This window comes from Hyperoodon ampullatus (genome assembly GCF_949752795.1).
Source record: "Hyperoodon ampullatus genome assembly, chromosome: 4".
Taxonomy (NCBI): domain Eukaryota; kingdom Metazoa; phylum Chordata; class Mammalia; order Artiodactyla; family Ziphiidae; genus Hyperoodon; species Hyperoodon ampullatus.
The window spans coordinates 37,799,734-37,813,286 of NC_136917.1; the positions used below are offsets into that span (position 1 = coordinate 37,799,734).

Sequence of the window (13,553 nt, forward strand, 5' to 3'; positions counted from 1 at the left end):
CTTGGGGCAGGATTCACAGCCCGGGGGCCAGGCCCTGGGGAGACCAAGTGGGTCAGGGGCCACTTTACTGGGACGTGTTTTTTTTTTTTTTTTTTTCTCTCTTGCCTCCTTTTGGGTGAAAAAGCTGATTTAAAAATGCACCTTTTTAAAAGCAGGAAAATGACACGCTGCTTTCAGACAAACGACATGTGGTCACTTACCTAGGTGCTAGCTCTACCTCCACACATATGCGTTTGTGAATCTCCTGAAGGGGTTTTTATTATAAAGTGTTCAAAAATAAAATGACTTTTTCATGTTTCGAAATTTAGTGATTGGCTCCTGGGGAATGTGTTGAGTCTTGAGAAAGAGGTTGGGGACTCAGCTGCCCCAGGGCGTTTGCACATGCTGCCCCCATGGCTAGCACACCCTGCCTGCCTTGTCTGGCCCAAGTGGTCCCTTCTCAATGCAGCCTGCCTCTCTCAGGCTGCCAGAAGGGTCCCTCCCCTGGCTTTGTCATGGCCTCAGATGTCTGTCCAGTGTAGCCTTTTTTAATCCTGGAAGCACAAGCCTGCTCACTTTTACACTCAGTAGCAACTGGGGTACGTGGAGGACCCTTGGCCATTGCTAGGTGGCCACAAGACACCCTGTGTCACCTTATAGGCAACGGTGTATCTGTGTTTCTGACTGAGAGTGAAGGAACTTAGCTGATCGGCTTTCGGGACACCCCAGGCAGGCTAAGGGCGGAAGTGCTCTTAAATCAAGCTTGTTGCTCTGTGAGACCAGCAGCCCTTTGGCCCCACCCACCAACGGTCATGACCGGCCATGAAAAGATCCTTTGTAAACTGAGCCGCCCACATCCCCTTAACGCAGATGATGCACGAGGCCTGCCTCGCAGAAATGCGGCCACCAGATGCCGTTACTTCTGGGTCTTTCTGGTTCAAGCGGCTGCTGTGTTCCTTATTCTGGTCAACCCCGACCTGCGTTCAGAGTGTCGGGTTTCTGGCGCCATTTTAAACAATGCCGCTGACTACTGGCTTCACTTGGGATAAATCAAGGTCTCGCTCACCGGTACAGTTTTTCCGACGGGGTGCTGGCTCCTCTCTGCAGCTCTCCCAGGTGACCTCGGGCACCGGAGCAGCCCAGACCTGCTGGGGACAGAGAGCAGATGAAGTTTGCGGGGTGGGGGTCGCCTGCAGCCGAAGGGCTTTGTAACTTTTCCATGCAGGCGGTGATCCTGACTTGAGCTCGTTTAAAAAAAAAAAAAAAGGGCCTGACACTCAAATTTGGGCAGAACGGGGAACAGTGAAATGTTCCATTCTCCACAAAACAGCACCATCTATTTCCTACTTCTCATAAAGGCTTTAACCTTTTGGTCCTCCTTTGATCGACACCCTTCCTAAAACGGCATGCCGTGGTTGCTATCTGGAGCTGAGTGACGCTGGGGGAGCCACTTAGCTCTTCTGGGCCTCAGGTTATCCTCACAGAAAAGTGGTGACACACCTTCCTGCCTTGTGCGGATAAGGTTAAATTACACACCCCGCTACAGACTTTCCATTTGGGACAATAAAAGACCTTGGGAGCTAATTTACAATAGCCAAGGCATGAAAGCAACCTAAATGTCCATCAACAGATAAATGGATAAAGAAGATGTGGTATATTTACACAATGGAATATTACTCAGCCCTAAAAAAGAATGAAACAATGCCATCTGCAGAACATGGATGGACCTAGAAATTATCATACTAAATGAAGTGAGTCAGACAGAGAAAGACAAATTTTATATGCTATCACTTATATGTCTCATCTGAAAAATAGTACAAATGAACTTATTTACTAAACAGACTCATAGACATAGAAAACAAACCTATGGTTACCAAAGGAAAAGGGTGGCGGGAGGGATAAATTAGGAGTTTGGGATTAGCAGATACAAACTATTATATATAAAATAAACAACAAAGTCCTACTGTATAGCACTGGGAACTATATTCAATATCTTACAATAAACTATAATGGAAAAGAAAAAAAAAAAAGAGTTTGGGGAGCCAGATAGAAGTGCTGGTTGTACAACCTTGGAAATGTGCTAAATGAAATGAAATTTTACACTTTGCAATGGACTATGAGCGCCCTCTTCTCAACAGCGACATGGGGACCCTCCTACCTGCAGCCTTTTCAGCCCTCTCGGCCCGCAGGCGCCCAGCCTCCCGGAGCACGGCCATGGCCTGGATGGCAGCCCGGAGCACTGCCCAGCGGAACACGGCCACGGGGTCCATGCCGATGAGCTCCCGAACGTAGGAGCTGTCGCTGCCCCGCAGGAGGGCCACTATGTCTGGCCGCATGTAGTCCATGTTCTTCTCCCGGAAGTCCTGGTGGGGGGTAGCAGGAGGGATGATGGAGGCGGGTGGTCCCTTGCCAGTGCCGGTTGAGGCCCTGGGGGCCAGCACAGGAAGGGCTAGTGGGCAGTGCATCTCAACAACAGAGAGGTGGCTCCTGCCGTGGAGCCCTCGACAGTAGAGCCAGGGGTTTGACACTGGGTCCGAAAGCCCTGGAACCTCGCCCAGCAAAAGCAATAAAGAGGAGGGACAGAGCTTCCCGGGTGCTGCAGTGGTTAAGAATCCGCCTGCCAATGCAGGGGACGCGGGTTCGAGCCCTGGCCCAGGAAAACTCCACATGCCGTGGAGCAACTAAGCCCGTGAGCCACAACTACTGAGCCTGTGCTCTAGAGCCTGCGAGCCACAACTACTGAAGCCTGTGCGCCTAGAGCCCGTGCTCCGCAACAAGAGAAGCCACCGCAATAAGAAGCCCGCACACCGCAACGAACAGTAGCCCTCGCTCACCTCAACTAGAGAGAGCCTGTGTGCAGCAATGAAGACCCAATGCAGCCAAAAATAAAATAAATAAATAAATGTATTTAAAAAAAAGTTTAAAAAGAAAAAAAAAAGAGGAGGGACAGAGCAAGTGCCAGAGGGAAGGGGCCTCCAGGGTACCGACACGGTCCCCTTCCCGCCACCCAGGCAGAGCGTGACTTGACTGATGATGGGAGCGGATGGCTGCGTACCTTGATCTGATATTTCACTTTCCCTGCAAAGTGCTGAATGATGAAGGCCGGCTCCATGACGGGGGTGCCGAGGAAGTATCTGTTGTCCTCATGCTGCTGTTTGAACTTCGCCAGCAGGGTCTGGCTCGTGGCGTGGGGAAAGCTGGGAAGAGGATGTAAGACCTTTAACTGCAGGAACTGCGGCCGGTCACCCACTCTGTGTTGCAGGTCGCGGGCCCTCCGTGGACGAGGTGGGCGGGTGCTTGGGCTCCTGGAGGCTGAGCACGGGGCCGAGGGCCGGGAACCTGCCACGGGGCTTGAAGAGGCCGCGAGCAAAGTGATGCACTTGGGGCTGCGGAGCAAACTTGGAACAGGCAGAGCAGCCCAGTGCTCACGCGAATGTGCGGTCCAGGCAAGACTGGGACCTGGGCCTACCATGGGCAGCTCCTGGAATAATCCCAGGACAGGGTGACTTCTGGTCTCAGGTCCATCTGCACCTGGGTGCTGTGTCTTGGGAGTGGGTCTTGCCCGTGTTCCTCTGTTAGAGGGAGGGGCTGGGAGAACGGGATGAAGCAGGGAGGGGGGCTGGGGGCAGAATAAGGGAGCCGTTGTACCTGGCTATTTTGGCCTCCCAGGAAGGAAATGCCACAGCCAGCTTTGGCATTCCCAGCCTCTGCCCAGCCTCACCGCAAAACACGGGCAGAAAGACGTGCCTCCAAATCCCCAATGCCTGGCTCCATGGCTTAACAGGGGGCAGAGGAGGAGATTCTGTAGCTACAAGGCACATCATTGCCAGGGCCAGGGTGTGGAGCGTGAGAAATCCATTCACTCAGTTGTGGAAATAAATAACATTTTAACACACTATTTTAGAAAATTCAATTCAATGCCTTCTCCGGCCTTGCCCCCATTCCCCCAACTCCATGATGAACTAAAATAGCAAGAGTTTCTTTTCTTTTTTTTTTTTTTTTATAGCAAGATTTTCAACAAAGACAAATCCGACCCTGCTCAGCCCCGCCCTGTCTTGCACGCTTCCCCCAGATTCGGCTCTGGGAGTTTCCTGGGAGTGATGATTTAGCCCTTCCTAGCACCCTGCCTCTTCCCTTGTCTGAACATTCTCTCCCCAGATCCCGGCCTAGGATGGATGTGTCCTGTCCTGGAAGGGACTTGGTCTGAGACAGGAGGTACGCCTGATTCACACCAGCCCTGAGGGGACTTCAGCAGCAAACAAGGGGCCTGATAAAGTGGTTGATAAAAAGACTGTCCATATTCGGACCCCCAGAACCTGTGAATGTGACCTTAGATGTAATCAAGTTAAGATGAGGTCATCAGGGGGAAATTCCCTGGCAGTCCAGTGGTTAGGTCTCGGAGCTTTCACTACCGAGGGCCCGGGGTTCAACCCCTGGTCGGGGAACTAAGATCCCACAAGCTGCGTGGTGGTATGGCCAAAAAAAATAAAAGGGAGGTCATTAGGGCTGGCACTAATCTAATAGGACTGGAGTCCTTCTAAGAGGGGATGAGACAGAAAGAGAGAAGATGATGTGACTACAGAGGCAGAGATTGATTGGAGTGATACAGCCACAAGCCAAGAACACCTGGATCCCAGAAGCTGGAAGATGCAAAGAAGCATCCTCCCCTAGAGCCTTTGGAGGGAGGATGGCCCTTCCCACACTTTGATTTCAGCCCACCAATACTGATTTTGGACTTCTAGTCTCCAGAATTGTGAGAGAATACATTTCTGTTGGTTTAGGCTGTCTGCAATTTCAGGAACTCTGGCTGGGTGACCAAGCATGAAGCACCTTAAAAATACCTCCTCCAGCCTTCATCGTGTCCTGTGGACGAGGGGCAGCAGGCTTGGTGGAGAGTCTCGCACCTGGGCCCAATTCCACGCCCTGCCCTTTGCAAGGACGCACCAAGCCCATGCCCAGTTTCTAGATTCAGGTCCCACAATACTTTCCTGAGGACTCCCAGGAGGGTGTGTTTCCAAGTTCATAGCTATCTCGAGTGTTAATATTTCTGTGGTGGATGGTACTGTATTTTGCAAACGTGAGGTCAGGATTTGTGGCCGCGTGAGTCTGAGCAACTTGGAAGTTCTTGGGATGGTATGGATTTGGGGTAAGGCTCTGGGGCTGCAGAGCTGGAATGGTGCCCGGGTCTGCAGGCGCACTGGGCCGTGGACACTCACTTGCTCTCTTCATCCAGGAGATAGAAGAGGCCGGTGGGCTTCTTGCTGATCAGATGGATGCAGCCAACATTGTCTGTGTAGTCGATGTTGTGCCACGAGATCCCTTCGCTCTGGTACTCCTCCTGCAGGGTTTGAGGGGTATCCGGTAAGTTCATCATTTCATGGACATGTTAATATTTACGTAGCACACGTCATATAAAAAACATATTTTATTTATGCATGCTTGTACACATTTAAATATAAATGTGCAAATAACATAGAATGCACATTAATGTACCAATAGGAATATAACAATAAAAATATAAAATTATTCAATAAATGAACAGTTAGCCACAGGAACACACATTCTCAAACATCTACAGTAAGTCCCCTACATACGAACCTTCAAGTTGCGAACCTGCAAAGATGCAAACGTGCATTTGCATATCCAATCACTTAAGTTAGTTCACGTGTTTGGCGTACATTGTCACATGCGTGCATCCTCTACAAGTCGTTGTGCAGCTTGCCCTCCGTCTCCTACTGCTGACGATCCTTCAGCTCTACCATCTCCCACCTCCTCTCCCTCCTCCAGTCAGTAACCCTTCTTTCCTGTTCACTCGATGCCAGCGCCTGTATGCCAGCTGTGGTACTGTACTACTGTACTTTTCAAGGGACTGTACTGTAAGATTAAAAATGTTTTCTTTATTTTTTGTGTGGTTTTTTTTTTAAATTTATTTATTTATTTTTGGCTGCATTGGGTCTTCGTTGCTGTGCATGGGCTTTCTCTAGTTGCAATAAGCGGGGGCTACTCTTCGGTGCGGTGCGCAGGCTTCTCATTGCGGTGGCTTCTCTTATTGCAGAGCACGGGCTCTAGGTGCGCGGGCTTCAGTAGTTGTGGCACGTGGGCTCAGTAGTTGTGGCTCGTGGGCTCCAGGGCACAGGCTTGGTAGTTGTGGCGCACAGGCTTAGTTGCTCCACGGCATGTGGGATCTTCCCAGACCAGGGCTCGAACCCGTGTCCCCTGCATTGGCACGTGGATTCTTTTTTTTTTTTTTTTGTGGTTATAGATCTTTATTTATTTATTTATTTATTTTTTATTAGTTTCTGCTTTATAACAAAGTGAATCAGTCATACATATACATCTGTTCCCACATCCCTTCCCTCATGCATCTCCCTCCCTCCCACCCTCCCCATCCCACCCCTCCAGGCGGTCACAAAGCACCGAGCTGATCTCCCTGTGCTCTGCGGCTGCTTCCCACTATCTATCTACCTTACATTTGGTAGTGTATATATGTCCATGCCTCTCTTTCGCTTTGTCACAGCTTACCCTTCCCCCTCCCCATATCCTCAAGTCCATTCTCAAGTAGGTCTGTGTCTTTATTCCCGTTTTACCCCTAGGTTCTTCATGACATTTTTTTTTTTTAATTCCATATATATGTGTTAGCATACGGTATTTGTCTTTCTCTTTCTGACTTACTTCACTCTGTATGACAGACTCTAGGTCTATCCACCTCATTACAAATAGCTCAGTTTCGTTTCTTTTTATGGCTGAGTAATATTCCATTGTATATATGTGGCACGTGGATTCTTAACCGCCGCGCCACCAGGGAAGTCCCTGTTTGTTTTTTATGTATTATTTGTGTGAAAAGTATTATAAACCTATTACAGTACAGTACTATATAGCCAACGGTGTTAGTTGCATACCTAGGCTAACTTTGTTGGACTTACGAACAAATTGTACTTACAAACACGCCCTCGGAATGGAACTCATTCGTAATGTACAGGATTTACTGTATCACAGCAAAGTGCTGAAAATCACACGTAAAACCCCCCAGGGGTCAGCAAGCTTTCTTTGTAAAGGGCCAGATGGTAAACATGTTAGGCTTTATAAGTTAGATGGTGTCTACACGATGACTCAGCTTTGCTGTTGTAGCGTGAAAGCAGCCACAGATGCTATGTCAACAAATCAGCGTGGCCACGTGCCAATAACTTTGGGCGGCCCCTGCTCTGGAACTGCAATGTCCGATAGTCATATAATGTGAGAGACCCATGTGATTTCGAATTTCTAACAGCCATGTTTAAAAATGTGAAAAGAAACAGGTGAAGTTAACTTTAACAATATACTTAATTTAACCCAACATACCCAAGGTGTATGATGTATGTCAACATGTAATTGACATAAAAAATTATCAACAAGACATTTTACATTCCCTTTTTGCCCCCAAGCTATGTCTTTGCAATTCGCTATGTATTTTGCATTTCCTGCACAACTCAATTCGGACCAGCCATATTTCAAGTGAGAAATGTGAGTTTCAGCCAAAAAACGTAATAGTAAAATTAGCTAAACATCTCTATAAACCCATCAGTTTTCTTTCCCCATCAGAATCAATCATGGGAAGGATGATACTTGGGTAAAGACGGCTGGTTATTTCTCAGTGAGAATACGCGTAAGACAGGATATCTTTATTGTTGACTGAAGCAAATCCTTACAAGGCAACTCAGTTTCTTTCCCACCAAAAGGACTTTCATGTCTGAGCAGAGAGAAGGTACAAAATTGAGCTGTGGCCCCAAATATCCCTGCCATTTGTCTCATCCTGGGCTGGGTGGGAATGTTCCCAGACTCTCCCTTTTTTTGCAGAGAAAAATTCTGGGGTGGGTTTGATGACAAACCAGTTCCCAAGGGAGATCCCGGTTCTGTTCCTCCTTGGGTGGGATGGGTGAATAAGATGGTATTTCCTTACCTGCTCCAGTTTGAAAATGTGCTGGTTGAAGTAATACTGGAGCTGCTCGTTGGCGTAGTTGATGCAGAACTGTTCAAAACTGTTCCTCTCAAAGTCTTCAAACCCAAAGATGTCGAGGACTCCGATGGACAAGCACTGGGGGAGACAGAGAGAATGGTTATTACTGGTGGGCCCTCCCTCAGGGGCAACCTGTCTGGTGGTGAGGGCCTGTAATATTAAACAAGGAGCACTATGGTTTTCTGATTTTTGGTTTTTGTTTTGTTTTGGGCCACGCTGCATGGCATGCAGGATATTAGTTCCTCGACCAGGGACTGAACCGGTACCCCCTGCAGTGCAAGCCCGGAGTCCTGGGTTTTCATTCTGTGCTGGGCCCTGAGAATTGCATCCCGTTGGTTCCCTGGCCCTGCCCTGGGAAGAACTGTCCTGTGCCCGACCGACTGCAGCTGATGTCATGGGTTGCCTGCCGAGGGTGTGTGGTCCTCACCGAGACGGACTCTTCCATGTCCTTCTTGTTGAGGAGGGCGTGGTTGATCCGCAGCACGATCCAATCGAACAGGGCGCTGTATAGTGACTTAGCCATGGAGTCGCGGGCGGTGATGGCCTGTGGGCACAGAGGGGGTGTCACACCTTGGCGGGGCAGGCCCTGAGGTCTGTATGCACAGGGAGATTGAAGTGGTGACTTGAAACACCCAACTCATCTGACAAGCCCTCTTCTCACTTTGCACGCTGTCCCGTCAGCTTGGATGCCCTGGCCCACCCAAGCATGAAGCGTGAAGCCCTGACCCGGCAGCCTGCGGTTTGGCCAAGTCTTTCTCATGGGCCGGCTGGCCTCAGAGCACCCTGGGGACTGCTGGGGTGGGAACGCAGGCTCAGGGAGGGCACCATGGGAGAACGAACCAGGAGGCTGGGCTGGGTTCAAAGCCAGGTCCCTTGCAGTTCTGGGAGCACCATGGGCCCCACCACTGGGTGCCTAAAAGCAGCTATGGTCTTTATCACTTTTTAAAAAGGCTTGTTGGGGTCTAATTCACATACAAGGAATTCCTTCTTTGTATGTTCTCAGATCTAAGTTGTGACAAGACTCACTTGGCCTGCTATCAAGATCTAGAACGAGTCCCTCTGGTTTTGTGGAAATGGAGCCGTGTAGGACGCAGCCCTGTACCTGCTCTTTTTCTGCTCAGCGTGGCGCCTCTGGGGAGCAGCCGTGCTGCAGGCTCAAGTGACCTGCGGCACCTTTCACGTACCACGGCTGGGTGCCTTTGCCCATGGGGGCTCCAGCTGTCTGCAGTACCCACTTCAGATGCCTGAGCAGCTTCCACCACCAGCTAAAAATCCACCCCCCACCGCGGCTAGGTACTTTCCTGCTGCTTCCCAAGCTATACGTCTAGAGGTGTAAAAACACAAGAAAAACACATCACAGAGAAAACATCGAGGCTGGGGCAAAGGCCAGGGAGAGGTGCCTTATCAAGATTTAGGGACCCACACAACACGGTTGTAAAGGTCATGCTCAAGCCCTGGGGTCGGCAAGCTTTTTCGGGCAAGGGCCCGGTGAGTCAATAGGATCAGCTTTGCAGGCCAGCTCTGCTGCTGCAGCAGGAGGGCAGCATGTGAATGAACGGGCGTGGCTGTATGAAAATAAAGCTTTATTGACAGAAGCAGGCAGTGGGCCGAGTTTGGCCTGTGGGCCGCAGGTGGCTATCCTCTGCTGGTGAGAACCAGCATGCCTGCTGAGCAGCTGGACATAGACACCACACACGTGGCCCCGGCTCTGGCCTGCGAGATGTATAGGCTGCTTTGTGCCACACCTGAGCTCACATGAAAACCAGAGTGTCACCAGGGTTCTCCGCTGTCACTTTAGGGGCAGGAAAAAGACTACCCATGCCAGCTGCTCTCAAAGACTCCCCCTCTGCCCTGAGCACTCATATTTTCGGGCCTGGCACCTCACAGAAGCCCAGGGCGGCACTCACCTCGCTGAGACTATAGGGAAGGATGAGTTTGTCATTGGAGGTCACTGTTTTTCTTTTGGTCAGAACTTCCACTAAGATTTCTCGCTTCACCTGTTTCAGGGTCAAGGGGTGGGGGGGAGGGATAAATTAGAAGCTTGGGATTAACAGATACACACTACTATTTTTATATAAAATGGATAAACCACAAGGTCCTACTGTATAGCACAGTGAACTGTATTCAGTATCTTGTAATAACCTATAATGGGAAAGAATCTAAATATATATTCATATGCACACACAAACACATATATATATGAATCACTTTGCTATACACCAGAAACTAACACAGCATTGTAAACCAACTATGCTTCAATTAAAATAATTAATTAATTAATTAAAAAAACAAAAAAAAGAGAGAGAGAGAGAAGGGGAGGAAAGTTGGAGAGCTCATGGACTGGATCCTTGTGTCACTGAGGCAAGGCGTGGGGAGGGAGGGAGAAGGACACCCAGCAGCTGGGCCGGGAAGTGGGCCCAAAACCCACCCTCAGGGCTGCCAATCCACAGTGTGTGCTACGCCTGGTGTGTCTCAAAATGATCACCCCACCCACAGGCTTGCTCGATGGCCCTGACAGTTTGGTCACACAGGCCTGGGTGTCACTGAGGGCCTTGGGCCCAGGTGCTGCCTGGCGACCTGTGTTAAAGCTCTCGCTGTTGGAGCGGGTTCCTGGCCTGGGTGCAGGGGCTGGGCAAGGGGCCTGGCTCTCCCCGACTGCCGAGTCCCATCCATGAGAAGTCAAGTTTTGGGGTAGCAGAGCAGCCCCGGTCTCCCAGCAGACGTGCTCATTCATCCTCATGAGCACAACAGGAGCTGGGGCTCCCTGACGCAGGTGCACTTTAAGAGCCACCGATGGAATGCATGCTTAGAAAACAGCCTCAGCACCACAGGTATTTGGGGCTGGGTCATTCTTTGCTGTAGGGGGACTGTCTTGTGCGTTCCATTATGTTAAACAGCACCCCTGGCCTCTATTCACCAGATGACAGTAGTACCCCCCAAATGACACCAGACACTGCCCAGTGCTCCTGGGGTTGAGGACAAGTGGAAGAGGGGATGGTCCAATCACAAGATGACCTCACTGATCAAAAGATGATTTCTTAAAAATATTGAAGTATAGTTGATTTACAATATTATGTTAGTTTCAGGTGTACAACAAAGTGATTCAGTTTTATATACATATATAAACGATAATTTTGAAGAGCCTTTCAAGTGAGGGGTTGAGGTGGGATAGCCCCAGAGGGAGTCCTTCTGAAATGAGGAAGGGTCAAAAAGATACCTGTACGCCAATGTTCACAGCAGCACTATTTACAATAGCCGAGACATGGAAGCAATCCAAGTGTCCGTCAACAGATGAATGGATAAAGAAGACGTGGCACATATATACAATTGAATATTACTCAGCCATAAAAAAGAACGAAATAATGCCATTTGCAGCGACATGGATGGACTTAGAGACTATCATTCTAAGTGAAGTAAGTCAGACAGAGAAAGATAAATATCATATGATATCGCTTATATGTGGAATCTAAAAAAAAAAGGATACAGGGACTTCCCTGGTGGTCCAGTGGTAAAGAATCTGCCTTCCAATGCAGGAGACACAGGTTTGATCCCTGGTCAGGGAACTAAGATCCCACATGCCATGGGGCAACTAAGCCCATGAGCCACAACTACTGAGCCCGCACGCCACAACTAGAGAGAGAAAACCCACATGCCACAACTAGAGAGAAGCCCATGCGCCACAAGGAAGAACCTGCATGCCGCAATGAAGATCCCACGTGCCACAACTAAAAACCGATGCAACCAAAAAAAAAATTTTTTTAAATAATTTAAAAAATGATACAAACTTACTTACAAGAAAGAAACAGAATCACAGACATAGAAAACAAACTTATGGTTACCAAAGGGGAAAGGGTGGGGCGAGGGATAAATTAGGTGTTTGGGATTGAAGTATACACACTATGGGGCTTCCCTGGTGGTGCAGTGGTTAAGAATTCGCCTGCCAATGCAGGGGACACAGGTTCGAGCCGTGGTCTGGGAAAAGCCCACATGCTGCAGAGCAACTAAGCCCGTGCACCACAACTACTGAGCCTGCACTCTAGAGCCCACGAGCCACTACTAAAGCCCACGTGCCTAGAGCCCATGCTCCGCAACAAGAGAAGCCAATGCAATGAGAAGCCCGTGCACCGCAACGAAGAGTAGCCCCCGCTCGCCGCAACCAGAGAAAAGCCCATGGCAGCAACGAAGACCCAACGCAGCCAAAAAAAAAAAAAAAATAATAATAATAAAAAAATAAATTTATATAAAAAAATAAAGTATACACACTACTATATATAAAATGGACAACCAACTGTATAGCGTATAGCAAGGGGAACTATACTCAATATCTTTTAATAACCTATAATGGAAAAATATCTCTCACTTATATATGGAATTTTAAAAAACGAAAAGCAACCCCCAACTCCCCCCCAAGCTCACAGATACAGAGAACAGAATGGTGGCCGCCAGAGATGGAGGATGGGCAAAATGTGTGAAGGTGGTCCAAAGGCACAAACTTCCGGTTATAAAATAAGTCATGGGGATGTAGTGTAGTTGCAGAGCGTGGCGACTGTGACTAACATTACCGTATTGCATAATTGAAAGTTGCTAAGAGAGTAGACCTTAGAAGTTCTCATCACAAGAGAAAAGAAAACCCTGTAGCCACTTAGGGTGACAAATGTAACTAGACTTACTGTGGTGATCATTTCGCAACATATACAGATACCGAATCATTATGTTGTATACCTGAAACTAAAATAATGTCATGTTTTTTTGTGTGTGTGTGTGGTACACGGGCCTCTCACTGTTGTGGCCTCTCCCGTTGCGGAGCACAGGCTCCAGATGCGCAGGCTCAGCGGCCAGGGCTCATGGGCCCAGCCGCTCCGCGGCATGTGGGATCCTCCCGGACCGGGGCACGAACCCGCATCCCCTGCATCAGCAGGCGGACTCTCAACCACTGCGCCACCAGGGAAGCCTAATGTCGTATGTTAATTATACCTCAATTAAAAAAAAAAAAAAAAAAGGAAATGAGGAAGGGACACAGCAGAGATGGTGGTGGGAGGAAGCAGGCAGACAGGCCCCAGTTTACAGAAGCGCAGTCAGTGAAGGAAGTTCTGGGCCTCAGTGGCCGCTGTGGCTGAGGACAGGGGCCAGTACCTTCAGGAGCTGTGACAGTGTGTCCAGCGCCGCAGGGGGCCCAACCTCCAAGCCTTCGTCTCGGCCCGTGGCTTTCTTCTTGTAAGTGACGTTGCCCAGGTACAGGATGGCCGAGAGGATGGAAAAGATCCTGGGGGAGAAAAGGAACCTAGGTCGGGGCACCTTCCCTAGTCATGAGACAGCAACAGTTTCCAGTGAACTGGGCCCAAGTTTCCAGGGAACGAGGCTGAATTCGTAAAACCAGCAATTCCAGTCAGAACACATGAAATCCGAAAGATGTCCAGTCCTCCACTGGGGACTCTCTTTGTGGACTAGGACTTGGGAGGCACATATCTCTATTTTTTTTTTTTTTTTGGTGGTAGTGGTGCTGGGGGGGAGCTTAAAATTTTTCCTTTTATGGAGGCATAACATGCATACCAAAAAAAAAAAAAAAAAAAAACAAGCACAC

At 49.1% G+C, this 13,553-nt stretch overlaps 1 protein-coding gene across 1 annotated transcript in view; it reads right to left on the bottom strand.

Annotated features, from left to right (window-relative positions):
- Positions 1–13,553, bottom strand: part of MYO9B (myosin IXB) — a gene marked incomplete at its 5' end in the record, with an annotated part of 71,498 nt that overhangs the window by 24,276 nt on the left and 33,669 nt on the right. Inside the window, 8 exons of the mRNA XM_079703080.1 lie at positions 1,046–1,124; positions 2,138–2,342; positions 3,035–3,176; positions 5,196–5,317; positions 7,916–8,050; positions 8,400–8,516; positions 9,880–9,969; positions 13,106–13,235. Coding sequence (XP_079559206.1) covers positions 1,046–1,124; positions 2,138–2,342; positions 3,035–3,176; positions 5,196–5,317; positions 7,916–8,050; positions 8,400–8,516; positions 9,880–9,969; positions 13,106–13,235 — 1,020 coding nt within the window. The remainder of the gene's footprint in view (positions 1–1,045; positions 1,125–2,137; positions 2,343–3,034; positions 3,177–5,195; positions 5,318–7,915; positions 8,051–8,399; positions 8,517–9,879; positions 9,970–13,105; positions 13,236–13,553) is intronic.